The sequence below is a fragment of the Mercenaria mercenaria genome, chromosome 14 (genome assembly GCF_021730395.1).
Source record: "Mercenaria mercenaria strain notata chromosome 14, MADL_Memer_1, whole genome shotgun sequence".
NCBI classification, from domain to species: domain Eukaryota; kingdom Metazoa; phylum Mollusca; class Bivalvia; order Venerida; family Veneridae; genus Mercenaria; species Mercenaria mercenaria.
In genome coordinates, this window is record NC_069374.1 from 37,200,046 (window position 1) to 37,216,735 (window position 16,690).

Below are 16,690 nucleotides of genomic sequence, written 5' to 3' on the forward strand. Positions count from 1 at the left end.
TATATGTATTTGTTGTCTATAAAGAACACATTTATTAAGTTTGCAGAAAAAGTATCAAATAGCATTGCGAGTCCTTAACATGATTTGACTAACACTAGTTATAACTAGTATAAACAAAACTTGTAATCGTTGTTAAATTATTATAATTATTATCATTTTTACCTGATTTATATAGCGCCATTTTCATGATAACCACGTTCAAAGGCGCTTTACCAATAACACAAATACAGTCTCTCAGGGCGCCAAATTCGTCATCTACTAGTTCAGACACAGAGCAATCTGACCAGAGTGACAGAGGAAAAGAAAGTCCACAGAACAGAGTGAAATATCCTTTAGACTCAGATCTTCCCAGCTAACTTAGCCTAACTCTTTGCGATTTGCCTGTCTGGTTCGTTAACGTTCCTGGTGTATATCACCGATACACGCAAAGCCGTCTTTCCTTTGAAAAACCAGTACTGACCTCTTAGTTAGGTGGGAGACACTCAAGAGCATCTCAGAAATTTCCAATGCCTGGAATTTGAACCCCGGAATTGACAGTGAAGCGAGTTACCACTAGACAACCGGGCCACTTTATATAATGTTAGTTTGCCTGGTGTATGAACACAGATATGTAAATACACAGTGACAGATAAATACATGCTAGACCTACCATCATACCATCCCCCGCTAAGGTCATGGCCGTCGGCACCGTCATTGACGGCGGAGTCCCCACGCCATGGTATTGGGTTGTTGGGAGGTAGTCTACCGGACCTTTGTGCATCGTAGAATAGGATTGACAACTTTAAAGCTTCCTTGTAGTTATACTTTGTACTGGAACCTTGAAAGAAGAGGCAATACAAATCATCATCAGTTTCAACAGTTCGTGTTTGCGGAATCTTAAAACATGACCAATATCAAAGATTTTGACAGAAAGATCGATAGAAGTATTTAAGTGACGTAAAACCTAATGGAGAAAGTTTTTTTTAATATTATTTAAAAGATGAAAATAAAAGATGATTAAATCTTTACTGGAAAGTCAGCAATAGTATTATCAAAAGGCGTTATCTCACTGATCACGATACACGTGTGCTTTCATTACAAGTCTGATCTGAATACCATATCACACAGATAGACCGTAACTTTTGAACAATAACGGATATTTTATGTCATTCAGTACATTTTATCAGACAAGGATTAAAGGTGCTTGAAATACAAAAAAAAGTATGTTATTATATTAAAATGTTTACCAGAGCTCGAACCGCTGTCGCCACCGCCGCCGCCATCACCGCCATTGCTGGAATCACCACCGCCACTTTTTCCACCTAGTCGATATACAATTTTTATTATAAACCTACATAAATTTTGTAAAAAAAATCGGCTTGTATTTCACAATTAAATATGAACAGGCAGAAAAAAATCCGTGTTGTACCTTTTAAATTCCGTATTGTACCTTCCGTATTGTATGCTGCCGGACTACTTTCATTAGTATGCACGACTTGACACAGTTCTATAAAACTTCACTTAGTTCCATTTTAATATCGATAAACATTGAAGATTTCGTTCAATAACAAAACAACAAACAAAAAGGTAGAGGTATATAATAAAAGGGTCTAGATCTGAGGTTTTGTATTCTGCTCTAGTGGATTTTGCAAGGTCGGTTCACACTCGACGCTTGCGCGCCTCGTGAGATCCGATCTGGCAAAAATCCATTCGAGCCGAATACAGCATCCCAGATCGAGCTACTGTTATAATAACTCTATTTTACCAAACAATGCACTCAGAAAAAAATATTGAAATGTATTTTATACATTCAGTATATTTACTTTAAAACATTTTTCGGACATCAATTTAAAGTGGATATCCTTGATGTTTAGCAATTACAGATCTTTATCATTTTATGGACGTATATTTCTGCATTGTTACAGCATAAAATTCTGTGAAACAAACGTGCTGGTGCAAAAATATTTTTCAAACCCTCATTCAGTGCAATTACCCCCAAACAGGTGTCCTTTCTTCTGGACACCAGTGTATCGAAAAACAAACTTTCTTCTTTCACTTCTTAAGTATGATTTGCGTAATTTAAATTTTAAATTTTGACAGAATTACAGACATTAATTTGGAAAATCCACATACCGTGCACATAAAACGTTCCGCCTGGAACTCGATCCCCATTTTGCCGAGCAACAAAATGACATGTCACTGAATCACCTGCAGCAATATTGGCAAATGCAGGCAAAGCACGTAGAACGAATTCCCTGCCGCCGTTACTCTGACTTTCTACAGTGAGTTTCCATACCTATGTTCAATACATACAGTCGGTTGTTGTAATAAATTAAGTATTAAGTCGAGTGGCCTGTACATACGGGAAAGTTTCTCTGATTTTCTAGAACGCGAAAGCAAGACCAGACTCATATTAGTTTTAAATAGAGAAAGCTCAAATCATATAAAATATATGTTTGTCTTCAAAATAAAATAAAGGACAACTTGGAAAATAGTGACATATCTAAAGTCATTGATAACGGCAGATCAAATTCTTTTGGCTCGTGTATGAATTCGTATACAAGTGCTTTCTCTCCATAGCTGTCTGCAATACTGAAAGAGGGAATGGAATGTGTTTCTGAATTTCTGGCCTTTACAAAACAAACCCATCCGCATTCTTACAGCAAATATGCTTGGTGACAACCCCTCAATTTTGAAACTGTTATATGATACAATTACGTGTTCATTTACATGTACGTGTCCATTGTACACACTATACTCACTTCAATTTTATTGATCGGGTGGTCAAAGACAAGACGTACTTTCCAATTGTTTGCCTCGCCCGTCACAGTGAAATCTCCCTCAAACCCACCGTTCCAGCTGTTAGTTATTGTCAACGGAGTTGCGCCCGAAGATCCACCGCCATTGCTCGAACCACCACCACCGCCACTGGTACCTGACATACATGCAACATATATAATGTACTCATGAATTTTTATTTAACTATTACAAAGTACAATTAATATCTTAAGTTGAGGATTTTTTTTTATTTATAATATGTTGTACAGTGTGTAGCCTTATATTACCGTTCATAGAGCACAACAACTATGTGAAATATACGTTCACATTTGTACATTCCTTTCACTCACTCGTTAAGCATAACAGCACAACATTACACATAAAAAGACGCCGGCCAATACATAAGTCTTAACGATCACTGTAAATGTAGCTAAACAAATATATACTGCATTGTGTCTGTTATTTTTTATGGAATCGTTGAGTAGATGCAAGTTTAATGTTGGTACAGTTTAGGCAGTTCTTTACTGTGTTTTTATTGATAGATCCACATACCTTCCACGTAGAACGTTCCGTGTGGAACTCGGCCCCCATTTTGCCGTGCAACAAAATGACATGTCACTGAATCACCTGCAGCAATATTGGCAAATGCAGGCAAAGCACGTAGAACGAATTCCCTGCCGCCGTTACTCTGACTTTCTACAGTGAGTTTCCATACCTATGTTCAATACAAACAGTCGATTTATTTTTTTGTTGTTGGGTTTAACGTCGCACCGACACAATTATAGGTCATATGGCGACTTTCCAGCTTTGGAGGTGGAGGAAGACCCAAGGTACCCCTCCGTGCATTATTTCATCACGAGCGGGCACGTGGGTAGAACCACCGACCTTCCGAAAGCCAGCTGCCGGATGGCTAAAAGACACGTGGGTAGAACCACCGACCTTCCGAAAGCCAGCTGCCGGATGGCTAAAAGACATTTTCCAAAGCAATCAATTCATTCTGAATATTTTTAAAAGTCAATGTTTTTAAGAGTTAATCGTCATTTCTTCGTAAGATTTGAATAAAGAAAGCATTTTGCTTGCTTAAATAGCCATTCCCAAAAATATTCTTCAAGACTATTAATGAGTCTTAAGTTTTAATGTGATTTTACTTATTACACAATTTTATTTGTATTAATAATTCAACCTTTATGATTTGAAAAGTCATTACGGAACTCATATTTGTTCAAATACCAACAGCTAAACTCGTATAATAACTGAGTTCACGTCATATAGTTCAAGTTGACACACAATTTGCATCTGTTATGTTTTTGTTATAATATAAAAGATGTTATTTGTAAATACCACTCACCTCAATTTTATTGATCGGGTGGTCAAAGACAAGATGTACCTTCCAGTTGTGGGCCTCGCCCGTCACAGTGAAATCTCCCTCAAACCCACCGTTCCAGCTATTAGTTATTGTCAACGGGGTTGCGCCCAGTGCACCACCCATCAGTGTCAGCGACAACAAAATCCACATGGTATTTTATTGATTTGTTTTGACTTCACTTCAGATTTTTTTTTTATGTGCTTAGAAATGAAAGGTATGGTGAAATATTTGCCCTGCTATATATATATATAAATATTTACAGAAAGCAGTGTGAAAACCGAAGACGAAAAGAGTAAATTTTAAAAAAGTTGGACAGTTAAGTTTAATCATATTTTATTGCTTATTACTATTTACATTTATAATAACAAATATCAGAAAAATGTACATGTACAGCCAAGAAAATAAGCAAATGGGTCGGGCCACAAGTTCTTACAACATCAGTAAACGGCCCTTCTCAAAAGTTGGATACGCAGTAAGAATGTTACCAGTATCTGGACACAAATAATACTTTGATATCCTGAAAGTATTCAAAAAACATAGTTAGTGACAATAATGTCTAAAGTAAAGTATGTTCACTTTTCAATTAATCATTTTCAAACCATGCCGCTTCGAAGTTTCTTCAGACGCTTAAATTATGTTGATTCGAGTAAAAAAAAACAAAAAAACAACAACTAAAAACACAAAAAAAACAACACATAAAGACATAAAATACGCAGAATTGCTCATTGCGATTCAATTGGTAAATATTAGAAGATTCAGAATAAACCATTTATATTCAAATGTTCCAGGTTAAATTACCTAAGCTAATTCCACATTCCTTTGATATCTATTTTTCCAAATGACATGTAACATTTTTCCTTTAGCTTGATTCATGACTACATGTTACTAATAGCTAACAGTTTGTTATTGTGTATGACTAATTGAATGAATCACACGATATGTAAAAACCAGGGACATAAATAGATATATGTGTACATTATTCCTGGTAAAACATATCTGTATCACGTTTATATTAAACACTATTATTAGCTGGCGCGTTATACAGTTTTTATTTGTCTGCCTGTGTTTAAATGAGTATCACTTTTTAGCTTCATTTTAAGCATTCAGTCTTTTTGTTAGAATCATGTATCCATTAATGTGCACACACATCTTTAAAGTTAGCTTAAATCATTGACAAATTTATTTAGAAGAAGCGTTGTAAAGTTAGATACTGAACCTTTTATTCGGAAATACCAGTATCAGTCAGAAAATTCAATATTAGTTTATTGAGAAACATTCCTGTTACATAAGACAAGTTCTATATCAAAACTACGCGGGCGTCGAAAACCGCGTATGTTCATTTTGGCGAAAAAGTATACTCCAAATAAGTCCATATATTAAGCAAAATTGGTATCATTTCTAAATGTAATATATAAAAAAGTTATATACAAGTAAGATTACTTCTCTGAAATCCTGTCACCTGTTTGGCCACTATTTTCTTTATATTTAACTGAACAAGTTCACCTTTTATACCATGTAAACCCGGATTCAGAAAAAAAAAAACGTTCTCAGAATCTGCAACCATGCATAAATGCAAGTCCGCTATAGATATAAAGTAGACTAAAAATCTTTATGAAGATAGGTTAATGTGACAATTTTCTACGAAATGCAAAACTTAAGATTACTTTATGAACCGAAACGTTATTCATTTGTTTTTACATTGTTTATGTTGTAAAAACATCCGGCTTGTCACTATAAACAACTTTTACTTTGTCTCTACCACTGACTACGTGTTTATCTATAATACTCACGCTTATTTAAAACAAAATATACATGAAATAATCAACCAACACTCAATATTTTTCAGCCACCACCCACCCCTCCTCGAAGTTCAGCCTAGATTCTTCGCAAATATATTTCATTGGCTGTAAAAGTGATACCGAATGCAAGAGCTACAATAAGATTATGAACCAGACGACTGCTTTTCGTCTGCTCTACCACTTACTCCCATAATAGCCCAAAATATCAAAATGCAGAAATGAGCGGCAAAGAACGGACTCATCATATTTTATAAACTTATTTAGTCAGTAACAAACTTTATTCAAATTAGCAAAGGTAACATTCTATTGTGTTGTTTATGTAAATCTCAGGCGAGAGACAAAATACTGGTGCTTATAAACAAAAATAAAGGCTACGAGCCTAGCATCCCGTTTGCAGATGTTTTTGAATAATTAATGTAACTTGTGTTGCTGTAATCAAAGTGACCGATACCTTACTATTTACTCGAAATTTATGATGACCACATTGCGCTTCGAATATTTCATCTTTGATTGGAGGATTTAAAGTTAGCTCCACAAACAACATAGGGCGTTCTTTAAACAGATCTTCTCTTTCGAAATCTTAGGTAAAGTCATTGAAGTTAATTTTAAATATTTTGACCATAAACTTTAAAGATTGGAATTTACATCATATTTGATGTTTAGTCCTATAGGCGTATTGTAGTTAGTGTAACAATATTGTACTTCTGTATGTACAGACATCCCGCACAATTTCGAAGTTGAATCTAAAGGCATTCTGCATGTTACTCTTAGACATTTTTGGCTCTACAGTTTTTAAAATTACAATTTTGAGTGTATTCAATCTTAAATGATATATCCGTATACGCCCGTATTTTACATTGATCTCACATTTGTGATAGTACCTTATAATATTACTATGATCGAAACTTTGTAATATTACCGTACACATGCCCATTTACCACAATCTCACATTTGTAATATTACCATAAACGTTTCATTTACCTTGATCTCACATTTGTGATATTACCATATAAGTCCCCATTTACCTTGATCAAAAAAGTATAAAATATTTTTATAGCTCTTTGCCTTGATCTCACATTTATGATATTGTGAAATTAGATGTTACTTAAAAAAAACTTTGAAACACTATCAGTGCCCTATAAAAATTTTAATAAGTGGTGTTATTGCAATGGCTGCCAAATATCTGAAATTATTGAACCGTTTTAAAAAGTTTATGTTCTTTTATTACAATTATTTGTATTCAGATAATGATAATTCATATTTTTAATGCAATGTGTGCTTTTGCCTGGAAATTCGGACCTCTAAACTTTCTTTTTTAATAGCGAGCTCGAAGAGCAGGTCCGAAGGTCCTGCTCGAGAATCGAGCTTTACGGTAACGCAAGTATACTTTCACACTTGGTGATGGATTTCAAACGTTTCGTCGGAAGTTAATAAAACGGACAGGTCTGACAGGAAGTACTTCTCTCCGCAGTAAATACAGAACTTCATTCGATTGCTGAAAATTATTCATCACTCAAAACTAATGCAAGAAAGATTTCCAATTGTTTGAAAAAATGATATGAAATTAGACGCTGCCTCCTATCTGACAGGAAACCTATCTGTCTATGTCTACGGCGGGACTCCTCTCACGGGTATAATAACCGGGTTGCGCGTCACAACCAGATAAAAGTTTGTTTAAAAAGCACTTGATGGTCAGAGATCACCAATTCAAAAAAGTACAGGGAACTTACTGGGAATGAGGTAAGTGTATACCTGGGAATAAGGTAACGTCTGTGCGTTCTGATTGGTCAGTCATGTAAACAAACCCAGGAAGTGATAATTTTTTTCAAAATTGATACTTTTTCACTGCATTTACAGTATTTTATTATACATTTTGACAAAATTTGCTACATTTGATGTGTATTGAAAAAAAGTTTTATCAAACGAATTTCTCCCGCCATGTCAATGATGTAAACAGGGGGTCATCTCAGTCACACGAAAATTACTTAAATAAAGTATCACTATTCATACGTTTTTCGTCCGATATTTTGATAGAACTAAGATAGTTCTTGAAAAACTTGTTGGAGATACATGTTTCGATGTATGGAAAGCCGTACACGCCATAATAATACAATGTAAGTCTATGGGAAAACAATTGGTGGTCTCTTACCTGAAAGGAAGGCTTCAAAAAAGATGATAGTGAGAAGGAAGATAAAAGTGTGAAAGTGGGCTAGGTCGCGCCTGTCCTGTAAAGTCTGCCAACCCAACTCGTTCCGCATGCTGGTGACACTGTCATAGGTAGAATAATTATATTTAACCTTTTCTGAACTTTTTCTAATTTATCAATGTTTGTATCTGTGTGAGGGCTCCAGACTGTAGAGGCATACTCTTATTGCGGTCTCACTATGGTTTTATAGGCTGTTTCCTTAATATGTTGGTTTGTAGTCTGGATGTTTCTACGTAAAAATCCTAATGTTTTGTTTGCATTGGATGTTATTTGCTCTATGTGTTGATTCCCTGAAAGGACTTCAGCTATATTGACTCCAAGATATTTTGCACTGGGTACTGATTCTAATATTTGGCCATGTAAGGTGTAATTGAATTTGATTTTGTATTTGGTACTTTTAGTTATATGGACCTAGTCATACGGATTCTTTCTTCTTTCTGCATGAAGTGTTCTTTCTGATATTTTCAGTTTTGACAGTAAGCCTGACGGTTTTGCTCTTGTTATAAATATTATGAACGAAAGAAAATGTTTTAAAATGTTTTGTTTAAATGAACGTAGATCTAATCATTTCTTCAAATGTGTCAAGACTACAGTAGACAGACAATGATAGTGTTCACGAGTTAAAGATAATAGTGATATTTGGGTGCTAAGAATCTAGTCCCAAAATGCACCCATAGGCCACCAATTACATAGTTACTAATATTTAAAACTGTTCAGTATACCCTCTTGGGTACATACCTACACTCGGCGCCATGCACCCTAACGATCATGCCTTTGCTGTCGATTTGTTTCTCTAATGCAAATTTCTTAATCCGGGAATGCACAGTTTCTTTTCAGTTCATTTGTTATATTACAAATAGTTTTAAAAAAAAGGCCAAAATAAAAAACAACAAAAACAATTTACATATTAAGCCTGCGTAACATCACGCTCAACCTAATGTTTTTCCTTTATTCTTTAGTAGTATAGATACCGAAACTTGCATAATCCTGTTATCCTAAACACTGACTATTGCAATTCTTTTAAAATGCCATTAATATTGTCAAATGACACTCCTTTAGGACAAATTTTGGCCCACTTATACAGCTATGGTAAACCTCTTGTATGTGAGAATGACAAACAAACCATTTACATGTAAAATTCTTATTTCACATTCATTCTAAAAGGTTCTTGACCAGAATTTTATCCATAACACAAACACTCTTGGTCGAAATTCAAGAAATCAAATTTAATTTACCTAACTCCTAACAGTCTGGGGGCCTTTTTTTTAAAAAAAAAAAATATGATTAAGGTTAATTAATTTCTTAGCTCGATAGGGATCGTAGTTGGGGCCTCTCAAGTTTATAGCCAACATTTTTTTCTAAGTGTAAAACTCTAGTCAATGAATTGATTTTTTGAGAAAGAAGTTGCAATGTATGTGAAAGACTGTAGAAGGGAGGTGAGATAAGCAACATATGCTTTTCCATGCCTTTGAATATATGTTCAAAATTTACAGACAGAAAATTGGTTAACTATACACATTATTGATTTCTGTTCCAATATTTGCAAAAATTGTGATAAATATCAATAAAAAATGTAATTGGGCCTAAAGCAAAGCAAAAAAAAAATAAATAAAAAAAGTTAGAATCTGACGAGGTTTGAACTCCTGACTTCGTGCATGTGAAACATGTATGTAACCACTGGACCACGGTGATCTTTGACATTGTTAGTGATAAAATTATGTATATAAATAAACTTTGTTACGGCAGCGTGTCTAAATTCGTTTTACTTTGACATTTTTTGAAATTATTGGCTTTTCTAGGCGATGATATTGTTATTCAAACACTGCTGTAAGTATAGGTTATAGATCATTTAGTAACATCTAATGCAAATAAGTTTGCCGATACGGAGCGACCGTATGAAGGCAAAACTTGATCTAGAAGTTCAATAGTGTATCTATAACCGACTTCAGTTAACGCCCCATTTCATTTTATTGACAGGTTAAAGAAACAAAAAGCTCTCTCTGAAATAAACTAAACCACGCCTTCTTCAGTCTCTTAGAATTCATTGGCTAGTCATATCTTCATTCATGATGGAGAAGTACATGTTTACTACAACTTGATACAAGGTCATTTTAGTGCTACCTTTAGCAAAACAGCGGTTGATCCAGTGCTGGAAGATTTTAATTTAGTTATTATAAATACATAGTAGACGGCTCACTTATCGAGTAGTTTGTAGAACACAAGGCTAAATTCTTATTCAATGAAAATATAATATGCAGGTTTATTTAACAGTACAATTTAAGCAACTACATGTATAAATAAAACAAGACAAAATAAGTGCACCCTGGTTTATTTTTAGACCAGTAGAGGTAATTGATTTAGAGTGAAAGGTGCAGAAAGGTCAAACTTGAACTATGAAAGTCAGTTTGCATTAAACGAAGCTAAAAGACACAATTTGTTATTTATATATTTGGTTCGTTTATTACATAGACACATTATTTCTTGTATGCAGTCCCTGTTTTTGTAATTGCTCCGCCTCCTTGAATGTGGGAAATCCATAGTAGGCGGAACAATAAATACTCATTAATTTTGAACTACTACATGATTAAGTGGATCAAATTCTTCAGTTATGAAATAATATGGAAATAAGTTGGTTACTTTTTTGAAAATCCCTCCCTTGTCATTGGATAAAAACAATGATTGAACTATAATGTACATAATTATTCAATATTGGAAACAAAAAAAGCGGGCCGCTTGAATCATCCATAATGATAAACTCGTGGCATGAAGAAACCCGAATAACACCGATTCCATTAATACCGCGAATTTTCAACTCGTTAGAATACGATTGAATAAGAATAATCTGTTGTTTTTTTTTTCACATTTCTATAACGATAATGCGGCACCAGATCGTTCATAAGCAATTTTATTTTATCAAATGTCGTCCTGAAAATTATTTACTGTGCGAACTTTGCGGCAGCAGTTCCGGGAATTATGGGTAAACGGTGACGGTATAGAACATATTCTCAAATTGAACGGTATATAGGTTTACTCATCGGATTACGTCATTGCACGCGCGTGGGTTATTGCAGATTTTAACACGACCAGCAAATAACCTACATACATGTAGAGCAAAATCTATCTCGGATTATTCTGTAATAAACCACTCGCGTGCAATGACGTCATCCGATCCAGGTGCGTAGCACGGTCGTAAAAAGTAGTTACCATTTTTTTCTTACACTGTTGATACTAGTATGTCGTGTTAGAATCGAAATAACAAGTTCCCAAGTGTGATTTGTCGTAGAATAACCCGAGGTTTTCGTTCTTATGCGAAATAATATATCACTCAGGCCTTCGTCATATATTCTTATGCATAATAACTCAAAACACGGGTTATTCTACGATAAACCACGTTTGGGAACTTACTATTTCTTAACCGAGATAGATTTTGCTCTACATGTATGTAAGTTATTCGCTGGTCGTGTTAGAATTTATGTTTTATAATAATATTTGTTTACCAATAGTTTGATGTTTCTTTTATCAAAATTAATGTTATAACGAATTCTCTGCAAACGGACAGTGACCATCACTTTGAAAATTGCCTTTACTCTAGCTTGAGGGAATATCATGAAATTTATAAAAACAGTACGGTAAAAGTTGTTCAGATTTTGCATACAAGTTTTTCACTGGATATAGTATATTGCTGTAACATTGTTTTGAACATTTGACATATTCATCATAAGATGGGTCATACACTGTAAAAAAATACCGTAAAATTTAATGGGTTTTACGGTTAAATAGTAACGGGTACAGACCGTAGTATATGATTACGGTATAAGACCGTTGGAACGGCGTGTATTCAGGGATAGCGCCATTATTGATTCGACTTTCAAACAGTTTGAAAAATGCACGTATGAATGGAAGAAACTATTTTAAGACACACATACTAGTGCATCTGTCTGGATTTTAATTGTCTAAAACAGTTCCGCTCAATGTTTACATCGAAAAATGCAGTATTTGTATGAGTAATGCAGATAAATGTGGACTCTGGTTCGTTCCAACTATATTCGTAACCATGTTGAAGGTCGGCTAGACGTGGCTACTGTGAAAGAAAACAAATGTAGTACTTGCTCATGGGTGCAGAGTGTGTGCGTTAATAAGCTGGAGGCAGCTTTGAAGAATTGTACTATCAATAAACAAAACAAAACAAAAAAAAAACAGCAACAACAACAACAAACAGACAACAAAGTTTGTGAAGTTCAAAAGTATGTTCACATCAACTTTTAATGTAATGATAAATTAAAGCAATATTCAGTTTGACCGTCACAATATAAAAGAAACTGTCGGATTTATCATTAGTTAGACTAATTTACACAAAGAGTAAATGTTGGGATTCATAGATTGGTTGTTAAGCCACCTGAAATTCTTCAAGTTGAAGTTCAACCATGACTGATCTTAAAAAGCATTGTTGTCAGTATCAGTACATATGCTCTAAGAGTAGAGGATATGAAAGGGGAATGATGGTGGTTCTGTCGATGAGGGCGTCGTTTCTTATAAATGTCTTCAGTATTGGTGATATCAGTATGTTATAAGTTGAAAACTACCATGAATGGTCAGACACAAGTGTAAATTTTAATATTGCATGTTGTGAAATTTGTCGCTGGACAGGTTAACAGATTTCATATATTTTTAAGTTGAAAAACCGCAGAAGTGTATAGAGATATGTTCATATCAGGTGATCTGACTCCATTGAAAATGAAGTTTCAATGAGCCCACAATGTGTGACAAGGGATATATATACAAAGGTGTATACCAGGGATGGTATCATTCAGTGCACGTATAAAATGAAAAAGTTGTTGTCCTCTCTTTTGAGGATGTTAAATGTTGAAGTTTACTTGGAAGCTGTTGATTTGAGAAGACACCAACTTGTGACCAAGTGTGAGCTCACCAACATGGCCAAGAAAACATTTAATTTGTTCGAATCGTTGCAACACTTCTTTTCGTTTTGAAGTTGAAACTAGTTCTATTTATTCTGGTTGTGAAAAATGTGAGATTAATTTGCACAAATCTAGTCAAAGAAAGACTTATTTATTGACTTAAGAACTCTTGTTATACTTATTCTATACAAACCATTTAAAATCAATAGTATATTATATACATGTAGTTCCTTTGCAACATAAGGTCATTTCGGAGAAAAAGTGATATTAATTTATGTAGAACTAGTCAAAGGAAGACTGATTGTATGAAGTACACTTATTATACTCATTCTCTTCAAAATATTCATAGTTTGTCTCTGTGCATTATTTTTTGATAACCCACAGAAGCTAGTAACATTTCACATGATCATGTATATTGGTCATTATCTGATGACAGACTTGTCTACTTTGTATTTGAAATTTCTTTTGTTAAAGGTATACAAGACCTGAATTGTTAAAACATTAAATTTAGCAAGTTTATGCATATTAACAGTACTATACATTAGGTTAGAATTAATACACACTGCAAACATGTATAGCTAAAGACAGTATAAATTTGTACTACCATTAAAATTTGAAGTATATGATTGTAGTTCTACATGTACATATACTATAAAATTAATAAATATATATTAGGTTAAGTTATATACTTGATTGTAATCTTCTACATCTGAGCTTAATATCTAAAGTGAAAGATAGCTATCTTTTTTAATGTCTGAAGCCCATTGTGGGTAACCCCATTAAATATGATTGGATATTTTAATGTTTGTTGGGAAATGACAAAACTACATAATCTAGATTTTGCTAAGTTTGTTAAAAGTTAGGATTATCTTGTTCCATTTCTACTTAACACGTGTACAATTTACTACAAAGCTACATCGTTTAATCTGTATATAATTTAATAAGTTATAAGTAAGACATGATACAAGTGTAAATGTCGGTTGAATTTTTAAGCTCTAGCTCTATTTTCAAAGTTCATTTCATTTGGAACAACATGTAACAGGTTATCATCTAAAATTTATTCCCTTTGTGAATTGTGTCACTAATACTTTTGAATGGAATACCTTCCTTTATTGAGTGTTGTAAAAGAAAAATACCTTTAGAAGCTTTCATTTGATATATGAAATTCTAACACGATCCGATTAATTTTCCTATTAAAAAAAAGCGCTGAAAAAAGTGATTTATTAATTCATTATACAAAAAATTCACTGTTCTGATGTCACAATCATTACATCATGGCGTCAAATGGCATAGCGGTGCACTAGAAAAGAAACCATCTGAACTCCAAACAATGATTTATTCTACGCCAAATCACTAAATGAGATATATTTTTTCTTAATTATATATTTTTTAAAATTCTATTTTCTAAATTAATGGCGTTAACAAAAGGTGTATAGATATAACCCACTAGAAACTCACTAGAATTTTAATTACCGGTACTTTCAACCCGTATCATGCTGGACACAATTAATTCAGCGACCAGTGTAGATCATGACCAGCCTGCACATGTGTGCAGTCTGATCATGATATACAGTGTTTGTAATCAGTCTGTTAATGGTAGTGTCCAAATTGAAAGATAGACAAGTTCATTATGGAAATTTAGCAGGGTAAGGTTTAAAAGAGTTTAGAAAAATAATATACATGTATGTTTAACAGTTTTATTGCTTGAGCATATCAAATTACCTAGAAAAGTCTGAAAAACAGGCAAGATTTAATGATGTAAGAATCATATTTGTATGTCAAGTCTTTTATTATAATTTCTTGTTAAATTTATATTCTTTTGTGAAGAACTTGCTATGCTTGCCTCACTACATGTACCATAAATACGGTATGAACAGTCAGGGTTGTAACTGCTTCAAGTTGTAATATGGCAGTTCATAACCCATTTGAGTTATTGCTTAATATACTTTCATAACTTGTTTTAGTTATCATAAAACCTGTGTTTAGCTAATTCCTCATTTTGAATGAGACTAATGCAATTATTTCCTGAATCCTTGAATTTTTATCTTTCCAGCCATGCAGTAAATTTTTTTACACAAGGATGATAAAGGTTTATAAAAGTTTTAAAGCTATAAAACTCTTAACATCCCTTTTATGCTATCAGGTCATGATCAGACTAAAAGAGAATTTGATTAACCACAGTTTGCTACTAATTTTACTTTAAAGGTCACTTTGTGAATACAGCAAGAAGACTTTTTGAATAACTTACCTGAGTTAACCATATATTTATATGACTAATACAGGTTATAAAAGGCTTGAAAAGTAACTGAAATACTGTAGGTTACATAACTTAAAACAGTTACACCCCTGACTGATGAATACTTGTTAAAACACATGATATTTCAATTGTATGTTTAATAGAGAAATTATAAGAAAGAGTTGTAAATTTACATGTACATTGTACTTTGTTACTGACCTGAAACATTGAGTGTGAGAATTTTAACATTATTGATCAGTTTCAGTTGAAATTTTACACACCAAATTGTATAATCTGTTATGAGCCTAAAGTGTAATTATAGGTACATAGATTTGTATCAAGAAATCTGCAAGAGTTCTGCAGCGGAAATATTGCACGACTTTAGGAGCGCCATATTTTGAGATAAAGCTTTGAGACTTTCAGCACTTGTTAGTCACCACCATGTCCAGTTATAGACAAGAGCACATAACTTCATCAAGAATTTTGGCTGAATTATGGCCCTCTTTGCCTTAGAAATCATGGTTAAATTTTTCATACCAGTTCATATTTTGACAAAGTCTTTTAAGATAAAGCTTTGAAACTATCAACACTTGTTATCTATCACCATGTCCAGTTATAGGCAAGAGTACATAACTCCATCAAGGATTTTGGCTGAATTATGGCCCTTTTGACTTAGAAATCTTGGCTAAGTATTTCGTACCAGTCCACATTTTGTCAAGTCTTTTAAAATAATGCGTTGAAACTTTCAACACTTGTTTACCATCACCATGTCCAGTAAAAGGCCAGGAGTACATAACTCCATCAAGGATATTTCCTGAATATGGCCCCTTTTGACTTAGAAATCTTGGTTAAGTTTTTCGTACCAGTTTATATTTTGTGTTAAGTGTTTTACATATGGCTTTGAAACTTTTATCACTTGTTCAGTATAATAGTCTCTATCTGTAGGCAAGAATACATAACTCTGTCATCTACTTGGTTAAATTATGGCCATTTCTGCACTTTTAAATTGGTTCAGTTTTTCATACACATTGCCATTTAGTGCAAGACTTATCAAAATCCACAAATACAGGAACATTGTTTGTTTATTAATCCTCCGCCGTGGCGGAGGGATTATAGGAATGGTCTGCGTCTGTCCTTCCGTCTGTCTTTCCGTCCGTAACAAAATCGTGTCCGGTCCATATCTCCTAAACCCCTTGAAGGATTTTCATGAAACTTGGGTCAAATGATCACCTCATCAAGACGATGTGCAGAACCCATGAGTCAGCCTTGTCGGTTAAAGGTCAAGGTCACAACTCAAGGTCAAAGGTTTGAGCCTGCCATTTTGTGTCCGCTCTATATCTCCTAAACCCCATGAAGGAATTTTATAAAACTTGGGTCAAATGATCACCTCATCAAGACGATGTGCAGAAC

The 16,690-nt window shown here is 34.0% G+C and overlaps 1 protein-coding gene and 1 long non-coding RNA gene across 2 annotated transcripts in view; one reads left to right on the forward strand and one right to left on the reverse strand.

Moving 5' to 3' along the window:
* Positions 1–4,288, reverse strand: part of LOC123526777 (uncharacterized) — a 34,180-nt gene extending 29,892 nt beyond the window's left edge. Inside the window, exons 1-6 of the mRNA XM_053522589.1 lie at positions 4,106–4,288; positions 3,310–3,472; positions 2,742–2,914; positions 2,113–2,275; positions 1,227–1,301; positions 650–817 (exon numbers count right to left, since the gene is read on the reverse strand). Coding sequence (XP_053378564.1) covers positions 650–817; positions 1,227–1,301; positions 2,113–2,275; positions 2,742–2,914; positions 3,310–3,472; positions 4,106–4,273 — 910 coding nt within the window. The 5' untranslated portion in view covers positions 4,274–4,288. The remainder of the gene's footprint in view (positions 1–649; positions 818–1,226; positions 1,302–2,112; positions 2,276–2,741; positions 2,915–3,309; positions 3,473–4,105) is intronic.
* Positions 4,289–13,249: 8,961 nt separating this feature from the next.
* On the forward strand, positions 13,250–13,667 carry LOC128548448 (uncharacterized). Its single transcript, XR_008367052.1, has 2 exons — positions 13,250–13,511; positions 13,560–13,667. It is a non-coding gene; the product is annotated as an uncharacterized LOC128548448 (long non-coding RNA).
* Positions 13,668–16,690: the final 3,023 nt, after the last annotated feature.